The sequence below is a fragment of the Pituophis catenifer genome, unplaced genomic scaffold (genome assembly GCF_029215685.1).
Source record: "Pituophis catenifer annectens isolate HBS135680 unplaced genomic scaffold, rPitCat1.0.hap2 SCAF_10, whole genome shotgun sequence".
In the NCBI taxonomy this organism is placed as follows: Eukaryota; Metazoa; Chordata; class Lepidosauria; order Squamata; family Colubridae; genus Pituophis; species Pituophis catenifer.
The window spans coordinates 15,412,792-15,428,726 of NW_027256890.1; the positions used below are offsets into that span (position 1 = coordinate 15,412,792).

The following is a 15,935-nucleotide window of genomic DNA, read 5'->3' on the forward strand; positions in this document are numbered from 1 at the left end:
GCGCCCGATCCTCCTCAGTTTTGCCCCTTAACGAATTGGGAACGACCGCGCGAGAGAGCCTGAAAAGAGCGTCCTCACATAAGTCAAAGAAAAAACCACGACGGAGAAAACACCTCTGTAACTTTTCCTATCTCTCCGGCTTGGGCCCGCCGTTCGCATGAGGCAGTTTGGCCCTTGCGGAGCGCCGTAGCCGGCTTAAGCCCCTCCTGCGGACGGCAGGGAGAACTCCCGCCAAATCCAAAAGATCCATTTGAACCTTTGGTGGCCCCGCGCGGCTCCCCTCGCCTCCTTCCAAGCGGCGTCATTGGGTAGATGTGACCCCGCCGGTGGGCTAGCCTTGCCGGACGCCTGTAAGAGCTGGGTGGCAGGTGGGAGTTCACCAGGTGAAGCTTGGAAGAGACCGGTTGGACATCTGCCTGGCTGCCTCCTTGCAAAAAAAAAAAAAAGTACTGAACGGTCTCACCCCGCAAATTCGCCTCCCCGCCCCGTATTTTGGGATGTGCATGCCCGTTTTGCTTGCTAACTTCTCTTTTGCTTTGATTTTAAACATGTCACTTAAACAGGCTTTGCAAAAAAAAGAATCCATGGTTAAATCAAGAGAGGTGCAATCCAGAAAAAGGACTATTATTATTATTATTATTATTATTATTATTATTATTATTATTATTATTATTATTATTATTATTTGTGGCCGTTGAGTGTTTGTGCGGGTGCTTATTTGCGGGTTAAAGGGGGAAATATTATTTGTAGAGAAAGGGAGCTCTGGAGCATGGAGTGGAAATTATTGATCATGCTTCTTAATGGGCATTAAAAGTCCACGCAGCTTGCTTGAAGCGAGATGAGATTTGGACATTCAGGCACTCGTAAAAAAAAAAAAAAAAAAGACAAAAATCCTAACTTTTCTGCATTGAGGAAAGAATAAATCTGTGCCATTGCAAACTCACAAATGAAGGGAATTATACGTGTCCCAGCATAACGTTGAAGGATTCAATCTGGGTGGGTTCACCAGGTCCCAATGATCGATCCAGGGTGGATCCTGCAGCGTTGCAAACCCAGATCTGCATTGAAAAGCTTCCTTGGCTTTAATACGCATTAAAGTTCAAAGCCTTTATTGTCCTTGTACATCCTGTATACAACGAAATTGGTTATTATTAAATTTTTATGGCCTCATAGTTTGTCCTCCGACTTTCGCCGGGCAGAACATCGTCCTCCGAAGATGTGGGACGACGTTGAGCTCCTGACGAGTGACGATACGGGCAGCGGGCAGCTGAGCATATGTTCCAGGCAAGAATGTGGAAGCGCGCTCTATCAGATGAACACGCTGGTGAAAATAACCTCATCCCAAAAGGTAGCACAGCCTTAAGGACCCCATCACAAGCTGCTGTGAGGTCTCTTTTTAATTTCAGTCCAAAGATCTAGCAACTATAAAAAGGAAATGCACAGCCCTACAACTCTTATTATATAACAGTACAGGTTGTCCTTGGCTTATGACCTGCCACTTAGCAACTTCAAAGTTATGACCAACCTGAGTAAGGGGACGTACCACCCAGATTTGAAGTTTCAGGCTCCATTATGGTTGTAACCTGAGGACTGCCATTGATGTATAGCTGCAATGTGCATTAGTTATTGATAGCTGCACTAATTCTGTTGTTTTAATCTGTTGACACAGATATGCCAAGAATGCAAATGTCATTGGTTCCTGTGCTTTTTTATTCAATCCGTTTGTATGGACTTTCATTACATTTTTTTTCCTTAAATTGTTCAGGTTTTATCTAACCCGGAATTAAATGCCTACAGTTTGAGTGATGGCTGCGTGCTGGTGGCTGACAGGACAGTGGCGGTGCTTGACAATATTTGTCAGTCTCTTCAAATGTTTATTCATTTTGGTGAGTTTCCGGCTGGGACCAGGAACTATGGATCTCTGTGGCAGATGAAGTAAAAAAATGATATTTGCAAGCCTAGATACATGTCTGTAATTTTCCTGATTAAAACTTCAGATTTTATATTCCATGTTTTGTATTTTGCTCCTGTGTTCCTTTTTATTGAGATGATATGAATATGCCATACAATAGTTAAATAGATAGACAGACAGACAGGATGGATGGATGGATGGATGGATGGATGACTGCAGAAAAATGCCCTAAGTTGAATAATATGGAAACGGCATATTTATGGCTTGTGCCGTTTCCCAGGGTATCTTTTAGTCATCTTGTGGTTGTTTTTAAATTTACTGTACTTACTGCAGTGTTTTCTTTTTGGGCTTCTCATCATCACCCACAATAACGTGTGGCTGGCTTTTCAAACCTTTCAGAAACGGAAGTGGACATTGTTGGCTTGTGTCAAGAAGGCCAGTTCCTTGTCGCGGGCGAAAGAAGTGGGAACTTGCACCTGATTCAAGTATCTTCAAAACAGACCCTGCTGACTAAGGCAGGTTGCTTATTTCTTGCCCGTTCTTGTAAACATGTGGCTTCTTTTATTTGAGAAATGAAGGTACAGAATACTAAGCTACAGTTTTAGCACAATGGAAGGAGGTTCTGAGCTCCCCCATTCCCGAGTCCCATTTCCGTTTTAGCATGTCTGTAAAGAGGCTGAAAGTTTTGTTTTTCACAAAAATCAACCATAGGAAAAAGTCTGTCCCTAATTTTGCAGCAAACTTCTTTCTCCGAAATACAATTAACTTTAACCACAGCCATAATGCTTAATGTGAAAATGGAATTAAAGGCTTCTAACTTCCTTTGCGCTCCTGTGCTGATGGGATAGAAAACACGAAGTCTCATATTTGTGCCCTCTCTGAAACTTTTCTCACTTTTATAAACAAGCTGAACGAGATACCCTGGGAAGGTTCAGTCTCCATCAGTATACGAAAATACATAAAATCATTATTTAACTCTTAATTCCCAACACCCAGCTGTCATTACAACGATGCTTTTTTGTTTTTTTTTTGTGAAACCACATCTAGGCGTTAGTTCAAAGTTCTTTCGACAAAAAAGCCTTTTTGGATCTCATTCTAGAAATGGACAGTTCCGTAGAAGGTAAGATTGGAAAGTATATTTTGTAAATCATGGTTGTCACAACTCAGAATTTGGCCCATAAAGGAGGCTGTGAACATTTTGCTGCCTTGTTTTTTTGGGGGTGGGGCGGGGGTTGCTGCAAAATTTTGCTGCAAAATTTAAAATTGAGCTTCTGTTTATATACCCAGTGCAATTCTTTTGGCCTTTGTTCAGCGTTCAGAGGAAGTGGAGTTGTTTTGATTCCTTGTTCATAGTTAGAGATTAAGTATTCCTTGATTCAAAAGTACGCAGGTGGAGTAATCTGGGTTGGGAATGCTGCTTGATATGTTCTCTGCTTAATTTATAGGTATCTATCATGCATTTATTCTGACCAGCAAGGGCTTTTTCTGTATTATGCATCTTCCCCTTGCCGACATTCAGAAAGGTAAGCCAGGACTTTGTAGATTCCAACCATACAGGACATTAAGAGACGAAACTTTCCTTTTCGTACTTTCTGTTCTAAGTACACTCTCAGAAATTTTGCAGATATAGCTGATGGCAGTTGCATTCATGTACACTTAGCCACTTGCCACAGCTGTTGTGCGATTCAGCCCTTGTGTGTTTTTCATGGGTGTTTTGTGAAGCTTGATAGCCAATTCACAATTGTGATTTCCAGATTTGAGCCAAATTGTCACTGAGTTTTCTTGGAAAATGATAGCAGTTGGGGACTTTCCACAGGTCCTTCTACATTGTCTCAGCTATCAATTTTTATGTTTAGCACGTATTTTTCCTGTTTTGTTTGCTCTTTGCCTGTCTGAAACGCTACACAGCAACATGTCACTGCTGTGTGAAGGATAGGTATTTCTGAAAAATGAGATGTTGAACAAATGTATGATGAAAGGACGTTATAAAAAGCTTTTCTGAAGTATTTCTGATAAAACATGAATGTTTTTCCTTTATGCAGCCATTACCGAAATGGACATCAATGCTGCCAAGAAGGTATCTGAGGCTCTTGATCATTATTAGCATTGCAAATGTTGCTTTAAAAAAAAAACTGAGAACCAGGAAAATGCCTGCATTTTCCAAATTTAAACCTCCCTTTTCGGCCTCTCTGACCGATGTTTCTATTCACAAGGCAGGAAACCAGTTGTATCATTTTAAAATATAATATCTCCTTCAAGGTGAGCTCTATTTCTAGGGGCAACAATACAAAAACGATTCGTGTTGGCAAAATTTGCCAGGCGCTGCCAAGAGAGGAATGCATAGAAACAGCAGATGTCCAATGCCAATTTAAGAGCAGGGTTTTTTTTTCCGCACGGCACCTGCTGAAGCTCAAACATGCTTTGTTTAGGCCCAGCTGAGCATGCCACTTGCTTCAAAAATAAACGATACGCACTGAAGTCTAATGGATGATTTGAGGAACTGTGCGGCTTTTGTGCTTGAAGTGTTTTAATTGTCCCAGATTTTACTTAAAGTTTGGGTTACTGTGGCTAGACTACCTGAACAGCTGTCTCGTCTTACAGTTACAAAGTCAGGTGGAAACTTGCTTCATTTCAGTCGAAGATTATCACACTGCCGCCTGCTTTACTTCTGTGACGAAGGACACCGCGAACACCCTTGCGCTGATAATAGGGGTAACACAAACATTATTTGAATGTTGGGTTAAGGTACAATTTCAACTGCCTTTTTTTTTTTTTTTGCAAAAGTGTGGTCATTATCATATGATCATTTCTGCACGTAGCCCTGAATTCAGGGTAGGAAAAGTTGGCAAAACTTTTGATTTGTGGCAGGGCCTACCTTTCTTGAGGTTCCTTGGCCTGAGGAGGCAGCCTTTTAGATGCTTACCTGGGAGGAAACGGGAGTTGGCTTGATTTGCAAACTTCTGCCTTGAGGCCAAAGGTTTCCTAATATCAATGTTGGCTTTCTTGAAGGGAGTCGGCAGCTGTGCAATGTCGGTGTGGGAAGTGAATCCTAAGAAAAAGACGGTTTCCATCCAAAATGTTGCTGATTCGAGCCTGATTCAAGGTAGGGGATTCTGGCGTTCGCAGCCTTACGGGTTTTTCCCTGGCTGTTCAGGTTATCCAAAGTCTTCGGGGCTTATGTAAAAGGACAAACACAATCTAAAATGCCTTATTAACACACGTAGTCCTGAACTCTTCTCTATTAGCATAAGGCATTAGCATTAGCATTATTTTCAGCGCTGTCCTGGGGGGAGGCTGGGGGGCTTTACCATTATCTTTTCAAATGCTTGGCTTTCCAAGTAGGAAATTTCTCTTTTGTGCTTTGACGTGTTTGTTCTCTTCTCCAGCTGCAAAGAAGCTTCAAGTCGTGGAGAACTTGCTGTTCGTCTTAGACAACGAGGCACGTATGTTTGCCTTGATTTTAGCAAGAACTCTTTCCCACATCTTCCATAAGCCAGGTTTAATAACTTGATTATTATTTTTTTTAAAAAAAAGAGGTATTTCCCAGGCTCCATTCTGGCTGTACTGTGAGGGCCACCTGTAATCCACACCCCTATACTTGGGACAAGCACTCTTTAGCTTAAAATGGGCCTTTTTCTTCTTTTCTGCAGGATGTGCTGTCCTTGTGGGACCTCCACTCGCTGACTCTGACTTGGGACTGCCCTTCCGTTCATATCGAAGAATTTCTCTTGACCTCTGAATCGGATTTTTCGGCAGGAGGAGGGTAAGGTCTCCCCTTAAGGGACACCTCCTGGAAAGTGTATGTAGAATAAAACGGTTGAGCGTTAGGCCTCCTTTCTCGTGGAGGGCGTAAATTTCAGTGGGGAGGAATTAAAAAGCACCACGTGTCCCTTTAAAGGCTAAAAAAATGTCAGCCATCCCTGGGTGGAGGCTTAGCTCATTACAGTGATCACTTCTCAGTTAAGAAGGAAATAGTTTTAAAACAGAAGAACTTGAAATATTCGATGGTCATTGAATGCCCTTCCTTCCTTCCTTCCTTCCTTCCTTCCTTCCTTCCTTCCTTCCTTCCTTCCTTCCTCAAACTCCCCCTTTCTCCTTCCTCCTTCCCTCCCTCCCTCTTCCTTCATCAATCTCTCCCTCTCTCTCCTTCCTTTTTCCCTCCCTCCCTCCCTCCCCTTCCTTCCTTCCTTCTTTTTCCCTTCCTTCCTTCCTTCCTTCCTTCCTTCTTTCCTTTCATCAATCTCTCCCTCGCTCTCCTTCCTTCCTTTCTTCCCTCTCCAGACTGGGGACTGCCAATCTTAAACTGGTTGCTCTGACAACACCTGACCATGTTGAACAGGTAATATTTTTTTTTAATTATTAAAGATGTCTTCAGTAGACTTTTGACTTTTAACTATAAAACTGGATCTCCGACTAGTCACAAGACTGATTTTTTTTTTCCCTTTTGATCTTCCTGCCTTGTTAGATGAAGAGCATTGTGGTTTTTTCACTGCCGGCCATGCACCAGCTGTATGCTCTGGAAGTCACCCCGGTTTCCACACTGGTGCAGAGTGTCATAAATACGGTAGGAACCTCTCTGGCTGGCTGAGGATCTCTGGGAGTTGAAGTCCACAAGTCTTAAAGTTGCCAAGATTGGAGACCCCTGCACTAAGTGCTACCTAAGCCTTCTTTATCCCACAGGACACAATTTACTTTATGGAGGGAATGTATGAAAACCACCAAAAGTAAGTTTGTTCTTGAATTATATAAAGGTGGGTGGAGGTTGGCTTCCCCATTGTCGTTACAGCTCTATTTTTAACCGAGTGTTTGTTTCTAGATCTTCAACTGAGCCAGTCTCATTTCTGCTAATGAGAAGCTTGACGGAAGCCTTACCTGAGAACAGGTGAGGGTGTATTTTGGCTGTTGGCCCCAGCCAAACATCAGATGAGGGTCTTAGGGGCATAATTAAGCAAAAGCTCCTGTTGGCTTCACTTGGAGAGACCCTCCTACTCACGCTGCATTCTTCCTTTTGAAGTCAGTAGCTGTTCTGACCTAGGCTTTATCTTGGGGATTGTAGGGGAAAACCAGAATTTTATCCCAGACCGTTAAGTGTTGTCCGTGCAAAGCAAAATAATGGCAGAGATGTGCTAAAGAACATACTGGCAATTTTTTGGCGGCTGGATTTCCAATTCCCAGAATTCTGGTTCTGCGGACCAGAATTCTGGGATTTGAAATCCATCCACCTGGATTTTTGCCATGGGTGAGAACCACTGAGCTAAGGAGACCTTTTCTTGGTGACGTCAAAAGGCTGGTAAAAGGTATTTTTCTCCTTAGATTAAGCCGTTTACTCCACAAGCATAAGTTTGCCGAGGCTGAGAGTTTCGCTCTTCAATTTGGATTGGAAATTGAGGTAACAGACTGCTAATAATCCTCCTTCACTTCCTGCTAACGGGTGCGTGTGTGTGATGTCATACATGTTGTGATGTCATTGTGCAAATCGTGCAGCTGACATCATTGGCCTCAGCGGTGATGTCACGGCAGGTGAGGGACATTCGAACAGGTGATGGAAAAAGCTAACCAGCCTCCCGTTGGGGGGATATTAAGCTAGCACAGAGGTCCTTGCTGAAGACCGGGAAAGAAATAGTTTGAAGGGACGACTAAAGTACTTTTTAATACCCTGCACAATTCTTTTAACAAATACAGCTTGTCTACAAAGTAAAGGCAAACACCATTTTGGAAGGTTTGGCTTCTGCTGGTAGTGAGGACCAGTCAGCCTGGCTAAAACTTGTACTTCAAGCGAAGGAAACCTTGAATAAAATAAAGGTAACTGTTTATTACGTACATAGGAAATACAAATATTCAGGACTGGGGGGAGACTGACATATGGTACTGACCAGTGGTGAAATGTAAAATTGGTTACTACCGGTTCTGTGGGCGTGGCTTGATTGGGGGGGCTTAATGTGACTGGGTGGGCGCGGCCAACTTTTTTTTTCTTTTTTAAACTTTTAAAACCATTTTTTCTACAATCTCTTTGGCCAAAGAAGTTGTTAAAAAAAAATGCTTTTAAAAGCCTCTGACGATTCCAGCTGAACCGCGCGATCATCAGAGGCTTTTTTTTTTTTTAACTTTTAAAAGCATTTTTTCGGCCGAAGAGGTTGTAGAAAAAATGCTTTTAATTTTTTTTTTTAAAAAAAAGCCTCTGATGATTGCACCGCGGCTCAGCAGGGCATTCGGGGGGGGGGGTTGGTACTGCCTTTTAAAAACGTTAAATTTCCTTCTCCGTAGGATCACTCATTTGTGGTGGAGTATTGCATAAACACTCCTTGGCCGACCTACGAAACAGCTCAAGAAATGCTGAATTATGCTCGGATGACGGTAGGTTTGTCGTTGGCGCGTTCATAAAAATCGGGGACTTTCAGGGTCCTTTGAGATTTGGGGCACCAAACCAAAAATATTTTCACGATCCCTTTCAGATCCTAAAGAAAGAAGAGGGATCTGTTACCCATTTCACGAACGTAGATCCTGCCTCACTCCTTACAGAGGTAAAGAGAACAAACGTCATAAATCTGTGGTTTCCTTCTTGGGCCAATTTTGAGGTCCGATATAGCAGTGATGGTGAACCTTTTAGACCAGAGCTCCTCAAACTTGGCAGCTTTAAGACTTGTGGACTTCAACTCCCAGAATTCTCCAGCCAGCATAGCTGGCTGGAGAATTCTGGGAGTTAAGTCCACAAGTCTTAAAGCTGCCAAGTTTGAAGACCTCTGTTTTAGACACTGCGTGTGCATGCCCAAACTAAAAAGTGCGTGTATGAATGTGCGCATGCATGGATATGCACAGATGTTCACGGACACGCGCAGACGTGTGCACATACGCAGCAGAGACCCGAAAACCAGCTGGTCGCTGGGAGGTGGGGCATCCCAATACCGGCAGCAAGAGGTCAGATCTTTTTCTTTCGTGAGCTTCTGTTTCGTCGTTTGCAGGGAAACAGAAGCTCACGAAAGAAAGATCTGACCTGGGACTCTGGCATGTGTGCCACAGGTTCACCATCACGGCAATATAATGTTGTCAACTTCTATTCCAAAACCATTTAAAAAAAAAAAAAATTCAGGACCTGCTGCTGAATTTTCTCACGTGTGTTTTTAACGTTTCTTTTAATGTTGAAGGACTTTCTGCTGCTTCTTTTTTTTTTTTTTGCAGGTGCTGCGAACGCAAGCAAAACTGACTACCTTTTATGGGGCTTTCGGGCCAGAGAAATACAGGTGGGGTTGTGTGTCTGGTGGTAAGCAAGGCCTCCCTTTTCATAGGTGCGTTTGCACATCTCGGCACAAGGGAATGTTGATTGTGCATTGTTTCCTCCCCAGTGGAACGGCGTGGTTAGAATTTCTCAACAATAAGAACGTCGTCAGCTACGTCCTTTCACAACTCAGAGGAGGAAGCCTCTCTTCCGCCCAGTATCTCTGGTTAAGGCATCAGGTAAGCGGCTTCCAGGTGTGTTTGTTCCGTTGTAGAGTTGACTATTAAGGCTCCTAGAATGTCTTCCATACTGGAGGCTGGTGGCTCTCTCAAATTTGTAGGAGGGGGGTTCTGAACCGTTCCTTGGTCCCAAGAGGCTCTTTGCGAGAGCTGCACACTAGGCCAGCAGCTCTGCAATCTCATCCAGCCCATCTTTAAGACATTTAGATTTACAGATTAACAGAGTTGGAAGGGACCTTGTAGGTCATCTAGTCCAACCCCCTGCCCAAGCAGACCCTCCACCATTTTTGACCGGTGGCAGTCCAGTTTCTTCTTGAAAGCTTCCAGTGATGAAGCTCCCACAACTTCCAAAGGAAACTTCTGTTCCATCGATTGTTTGCTCTCACTGTCAGAAAATTTCTCCTTATTTCAAGGTTGAATCTCTCCTTGATCAGTTTCCATCCATTATTCCTTCTCTGGCCTTCAGGTGCTTTGGAAAACAGCTTGACCCCTTCCTCTCTGTGGTAGCCCCTCAAATGCTGGAAGACTGCTCTCATGTCTCCCCTAGTCCTTCTCTTCACTAGACCAGTTCCTGCAACTGTTCATCGTATGTTTTAGTCTCCAGTCTCCTAATCATCTTGGTTGCCCTTCTCTGCACTCTTTTTAGGGTCTCAATCTCTTTTTTATAGTGTAGAGACCAAAACTGAATGCAGTACTCTAGGCTTTATAGAGTGGTATTAGTACCTCCCTTGATTTTGATTGTATCCCTCTGTTAATGCAATTTAGGATTGGATTGGCTTTTTTGGCTGCCATAAGACTCCAATTAAATTAAGACTCCATTAAGACTCCATTCACAAGCGCCTTAATCCCTTGGTGGTGAGAACATCTCTCTTTCTCCTGCAGGCAGAGTTGGAAAGAAGCTTCAGTCAGGAAATGCTGGATGATTTGCTTGAGTCGATCTCGGGGACGCTTCCTCTCCAACAGCTGGCTCTGTGGCTGAAGGAGGTGGTCCTTCCTTTCGTAAGGCGGGTTCTACCTCACGGACAGGTAAGGTCCAGGAAACCCCTGTGAGGAAGGACCGAGGGCAGAGTAGAGAGGTTGTTCTGGAAAAGGGAGGAGGAGAGAATGCCTTACAGAGGGGCCTCAATTTACAGCCAATGGTTTAGTGCAGGAATGAAATGCTCCCGGTTCGGACTGGATTGCCCGATCCGGTAACGATGGCAACGGGTGGTTCGGAGAACTGGTAGCAAAAATCCCTGCGCCCCCCCGCCCCATGCCCAGCTGAGCCGTGGGATCATCAGAGGCTTTTTTTTTTATTTTTAAAAGAATTTTTTCTACAACCTCTTCGGCCAAAAAAAAATGCTTTTAAAAGTTAAAAAAAAAAAAAAGCCTCTGATGATTGCACAGCTCAGCTGGGATTGTCAGAGGCTTTTAAAAGCATTTTTTTACAACCTCTTCGGCCAAAGATATTGAAGAAAAAATGGTTTTAAAAGTTTTTTTTTAAAAAATGGCCATACCCACCCATTCACATTAACCCACCCCCACCAAGCCACGCCCACATGGGATCAAAATTCAGATGCTGGGCAAACTGACTCATATTTATGACGGCTGAAAGGTCCCGGGGTCACGTGATCCCCTTTTTATGACCTAACAATTGCAGTGATTCACTTATACAACGAGGTGGTAAAACGGAGCAAAACTCCCTTAGCAACTGTCTTGTTCAGCCACAGAAATGTGGGGCTCACTTATGGTCCAATTGGTCCCATCCAGGCTCTGGATATAAGATTAATAAGTAACCCAGCTTTTTTTCTCTCTCTCTCCAGAAAAGAGTAGCAAAATGGTTGGAAGAACGTGCTCGAAGCCTTGAACTGACTGACAAAGTAAGCTCATTTTAATGGAGTCTTTAGAGACGGTGTTATTTATTTTATTTTATTTATTTATTGCAATTTATATGCCGCCTTTCTCCCTAGGGACTCAAAGCGGCTTACAAAATGACAACTTCAATACAAGTCACAATACGATACCAAATTAAATCAGTAACCCAATTAAAAAACTATTTAAAATTATACCAGTGTACCCCCAAACGGATCAGTTTAATTGGTGGAAGAGCCACGTCTTCAGCTCGCGACGGAAGGAAAGAAGGTTATCCTTCCTCCCAAAGTTGTCTGACTAATTGTTGCTGTTTTGTCCCAAACAGGCCAACTGGCCAGAAAATGGACTTGCGCTGGCACAGGTGTTTTTCACTAGCAAAGATGTGGGTGATATTGGACTGGCGTCTTTCTCCCACTGGGATTTTTTGGTAAGTGTTTTTGGCTAAGGCTGGCTGGGGGAGGGGGGGATTCTGGGAGTCGAAGCCCCCCCCCCCCAGTTTAAAGTGGTGAAGTTTGAGAGACCCCGGATGCCCCAAACAAGAAAAGAAAAGGAAAATTTTTGCCTCTAGAAAATGAGACTTGGTTGCGTTTGGTTTTTGACAGAAGGACAGTGAAGATAAGGAGATCCACCGCCTGATGGATCTGGTTGGCGCCTTGCAGAATTTGGTAGATCTGTACAGGAAATATAACTGTCGTCTGGCTCTCTGCGACTTTGAAAAGGTGGGAGGAAAAATAAACCCCCGTGAAGCTGTCGTTTGTAAGGAGAGAGTCTGGGGGTGTCTGTCAAAAGCTTTTTGCAGTTGGGGCGAATGGCATCATCCTATCGTTGGGCACACAGTGAAGATTTTCACCTCTGCTGTTTCTTAAAGCAATGGAAAGCCTATGGCACACGGAGCCATATCTGTGGGCACACGAATGTTGCCCTAGCTCAGCTCCAGTATGCATGTGCGCGCCAGCTAGCTGATTTTTGGGCCTTCTGGACCCACCGGAAGTCGGGAAACGGGCAGTTTTTGGCCTCTTGAGAGCCTCCGGGGGGCGGAGAAGGCCGTTTTCATCCTCCCTAGGCTCCAAGAAAGTCTCTGGAGCCTGGGGAGAGCAAAAAACAGGCCTACCGGGCCCACCAGTAACCTTTTTGCAATCACATGCCCAAAGCGTGGGGAGCGTGAGGGGGCGGGGCAAGGGGGCATTGAATTATGGGTGTGGGCACGCATGCGCACGACCCCCCCACCCCCCGCTTCCCCACGCTTTTGGCAGCAAAAAGGTTAGCCATCACTAGACTAGACCAGACTTGTTTGCAGCTTCAGAGCTTAACACAGAGCCACGCCCAGGCTCCTTCTCAGTTTCAGTTTCCAAGCAGTCCTCATTGGCTGACTTAGTTGCTATGCCTATTCACTGGCTGACCTTGTTACCATGTCTTCCCGGGCATGAATATTCAGACAGATATTAAAAAATAGAGAATAAATCATTATGAAGAAGACTTGTGCTCAGCTGCCCGTATTGTATGGATCCGCTTCTTTTCTGAACAATTATCAGTCTTGGTTTCCTCCTCCCCCCCCACCTCCCCGCCCTCTAGGAAACCGCAAACACAATTGTGTTCCGTATGCTTGACAAAATCCTGGCAGCCGAACTCCTCCCTGCGGCTTTAGAGAAGTATATCGCACCGTACATGTGTCACCATCGTCTAGAAAAAGACGAAATTCTCTTGCAGTACATAAAGGTAGAGACAAGTTCCTGATCTCGTTCGACTTTGTTGGGTTGGGCTTTTTTCCCCAAAACTCCCCTGCCTCTTTCTGAATCTTTCACCGCCCCCAGGACCTGCTGTTGTGCCACTGCACACAATCGTCCTCCATTTTCGACACCACGTGGGAAGCGAAAGCAATAGCCGTCTTGGGTTGCATGTCCAACTTAGAGGTGCGTCAGGCCAGAAGACGACTCTCGCCGCTCCGAATTGCGGGATGGGAAATGTTTTGAGCTGGGTGATGATCGGGTTGTTCTTTCCAGTTGATCTTCGAAGGGGTGCTGGCCGTAATGCATAGCGCCGTGGTTCCTTGGAGCCCGGGCGTGGAAGATCTAGTTCAGCGGTACCTGGGCATGGAGCATGCCAGGTAAGAGAGGGATGGGCAAAACTCCGCTTTAAAGGTTGAATCTCCCTCAAGAGGTTTTCTCTGCGGGAAGAGAACGGCCCTTCCGAGCCACACAATGACACAGGGGCTTTAAAGCGAGGGTCTCAAACTCTTGACAACTTTTAAGACTTGTGTTGTGACCTAGGCTCACTTAGTCATTACAGGACACAATTAGTCTCAAACAAAACTATTTTATTATAACATCTGAGAATTACTTCATTCCCAGCTGAGTCCAAATTAATTCCAAATCAAGTCCTTCAGAAAAAGTCCTTCGGGTTTATCACAAACCTTTGTCTTCTTTGGCACCCTGCCAAAGGCCTTTCTTGGCAAAGCCCCATGAAGTTCAGAAACAAGAGACGCCGACTGGAAAACAGGTGTAGCAACACTGCTTTCCTACAAAGAGCCCACGTGCCTTTCCTGCTCTTTTAAGCCTTATGGGAAGAGCCAATCATATCCTGGCCTTACTCCCGAGTTGTCCTTTTTGCTTTAGCTGCTCTTACCTTCTGGCAGCTCTGCGCATGTGTGCACTAGGAACAGGCTCCTCCTGTTCTTCTGCCTCTCTGCTGTCTGACTCTGGAGGCTCCGGAGTCCGCACATCTCTCCCAGATGGCCCTGGCCCCGTCTCTGCCTCTGACGCAGAGCCCTTGCCCGGGCCTTTCCCAGACTCCTCACTGTCTGACTCCGCTGCCAGCTCCGCAGGCTGCTGGCAGTCCACAACAACAACAACTCCCAGAGTTGAAGCAAAGCTGACTGAGGAACTCTTGAGAGTTGAAGTCCACAAGTCTTAAAAGTTGCCAAGGTTGGAGACCCCTGCTTTAAACCTCTTAATGATGCATCCATGAATGAGAAAAATGATTCTTCTCTGACAAAGACAGACCCTCTTCTAGGAGACTCACTTAACAGGTGTCTTAACAACAGAAATTTCGGGCTCAATTGTGGTTGTAGGACTTCCCGTATTGGCTCAGTAGCCTGTTGGACCGCCAGTAGTCCTGAGTCATTGAAAAGCTCTGAAGTTGCCTTGCTTGGTGGGGGTTTTACCCCTCCCGTGTGAAAAAGGCCTGGGTTAGACCTCCCGGCCATCTGGGTCAATCATCTCCATGGTCCCCGTAAAAGGAGCTGCCTTTCCTGGCAGGGTGAAGCTGCTCGAGGAAGGTTACCGGCTGATGGAGATGAAGAAGCTTCTGCGGAGCTACGGCATACGAGACACCAATCTTTTGAACGATAAGCAGATGATTCTGGTAAGGAACTCCAGCCCACTCTTGATAAATGCTCAGAAACATCCCATAATTTTGACCCAAAAAACCCCCCCGAAGAGCCTTCTCTGTTGACCTGATGCTTGGTTTTTTCCCCTCCAGATGCTGGCCAAGTACATCCTTAAAGAGGACACGCCGTCTGCTTTGGGAGACGCCCTGAAAATCATAAAGGCATACATGTTGCCCACTGCCGAAGTCTACGTTTGGAAGATCGCGGACCTCATCGACAAAGAAAAGGTGCAGATCGGGTCCATAAAGCCCCGAGTTCAAATGCAGGTCGAAGCCCTGAGTTCGAATGCAGTTAAGCAGAGAAAAGAGATATTTTGTCAATGTGGGGCTCCCTAAAGCGCCTTATGGTGAGAACAATATTCAGCTTAAGGGGAAAGAGGTACTCTTTTTCTAAGCACATGGAACATCTGTATGATTAGTATTGGACATACCGTATTTTTTGGAGTATAAGACGCACCTTAGTTTTTGGGGAGGAAAATAAGAAAAAAGCTGATTGGCAGGTGGATCAACCTCCGGAATACCCCCAATCAGCTGTTCCCAGAGGTGAATTTTAGCAACAGGTTCCTTGGCCATCAGCTCTGTGCCTTGCTTTTTTTTCTGCCTCTGAAACTTCTGAAACTCTGTTTCAGAAAAAACTTTTTTTCCTGCCTCTGAAAGCCTCCGAAACAGCTTCAGAAAAAAGCCTCTGAAGCTCTGTTTGGGGGCTTTTTTTCTGAAGCTTCGTTTCTGATGCTTTTTTCACCCTCTGAAACCTCCGTTTGAGAAGCTACATTTGGACTATAAGACGCACCCAGATTTTTCACCCTCTTTTTTTGGGGGAAAAAGGTGCGTCTTATACTCCAAAAAATATGGTAATCCTCAGATATGCTTACAGGGAGAAGATGTCCTGGATCTACTGAAGTCTCTGCCTCCGTCTGAAGCCGTGGAAATTGCGGAGAGAACCTTGATTTGGGGGAAAATTGTATTGGAGGAAGAAGTGGACACCGTTGAAGAAAAGGTCCGTCTTTTGGGGGGGGGGTGGAATCTTACATTAATACCACAATTACTCTTACAGCTGTGACCAATTGGGCTGGGGAGCTTTGTTAATATCAAGGGCCCCGTTACTTCAGGGCTCATTATTGTGTTTTATTGTCTGGCTGTGCACCGCCCTGAGTCCTTTGGGAGTAGGGCGGTATAGAAATCGAATAAAATAAATAAATTATTGGCCAGAGTCTGCACATTGACAAATAAAACTGCTTGCAAATAAGGTGAGGTATCAAAGCACGACTTGGGTGTGAAAACATTAAATTGCTATCCAAAAGAGCAATCAAACAATCTTCATGATTAGATAAAAGGG

The 15,935-nt window shown here is 44.8% G+C and overlaps 1 protein-coding gene across 1 annotated transcript in view; it reads left to right on the forward strand.

Moving 5' to 3' along the window:
• The first annotated feature begins 1,216 nt into the window (after window positions 1–1,216).
• The window catches only part of KNTC1 (kinetochore associated 1), a 31,574-nt gene continuing 16,855 nt past the window's right edge, over window positions 1,217–15,935 (forward strand). The window contains exons 1-30 of the mRNA XM_070951346.1: window positions 1,217–1,348; window positions 1,766–1,886; window positions 2,312–2,427; window positions 2,960–3,032; window positions 3,358–3,435; window positions 3,955–3,989; window positions 4,514–4,624; window positions 4,922–5,015; window positions 5,299–5,351; window positions 5,563–5,675; window positions 6,194–6,251; window positions 6,378–6,476; window positions 6,593–6,636; window positions 6,729–6,794; window positions 7,226–7,301; window positions 7,595–7,714; window positions 8,177–8,266; window positions 8,365–8,433; window positions 9,089–9,150; window positions 9,253–9,364; window positions 10,247–10,390; window positions 11,167–11,223; window positions 11,541–11,642; window positions 11,818–11,934; window positions 12,788–12,931; window positions 13,027–13,125; window positions 13,216–13,319; window positions 14,470–14,575; window positions 14,693–14,827; window positions 15,474–15,596. Coding sequence (XP_070807447.1) covers window positions 1,217–1,348; window positions 1,766–1,886; window positions 2,312–2,427; window positions 2,960–3,032; window positions 3,358–3,435; window positions 3,955–3,989; window positions 4,514–4,624; window positions 4,922–5,015; window positions 5,299–5,351; window positions 5,563–5,675; window positions 6,194–6,251; window positions 6,378–6,476; window positions 6,593–6,636; window positions 6,729–6,794; window positions 7,226–7,301; window positions 7,595–7,714; window positions 8,177–8,266; window positions 8,365–8,433; window positions 9,089–9,150; window positions 9,253–9,364; window positions 10,247–10,390; window positions 11,167–11,223; window positions 11,541–11,642; window positions 11,818–11,934; window positions 12,788–12,931; window positions 13,027–13,125; window positions 13,216–13,319; window positions 14,470–14,575; window positions 14,693–14,827; window positions 15,474–15,596 — 2,853 coding nt within the window. The remainder of the gene's footprint in view (window positions 1,349–1,765; window positions 1,887–2,311; window positions 2,428–2,959; window positions 3,033–3,357; window positions 3,436–3,954; window positions 3,990–4,513; window positions 4,625–4,921; window positions 5,016–5,298; window positions 5,352–5,562; window positions 5,676–6,193; window positions 6,252–6,377; window positions 6,477–6,592; window positions 6,637–6,728; window positions 6,795–7,225; window positions 7,302–7,594; window positions 7,715–8,176; window positions 8,267–8,364; window positions 8,434–9,088; window positions 9,151–9,252; window positions 9,365–10,246; window positions 10,391–11,166; window positions 11,224–11,540; window positions 11,643–11,817; window positions 11,935–12,787; window positions 12,932–13,026; window positions 13,126–13,215; window positions 13,320–14,469; window positions 14,576–14,692; window positions 14,828–15,473; window positions 15,597–15,935) is intronic.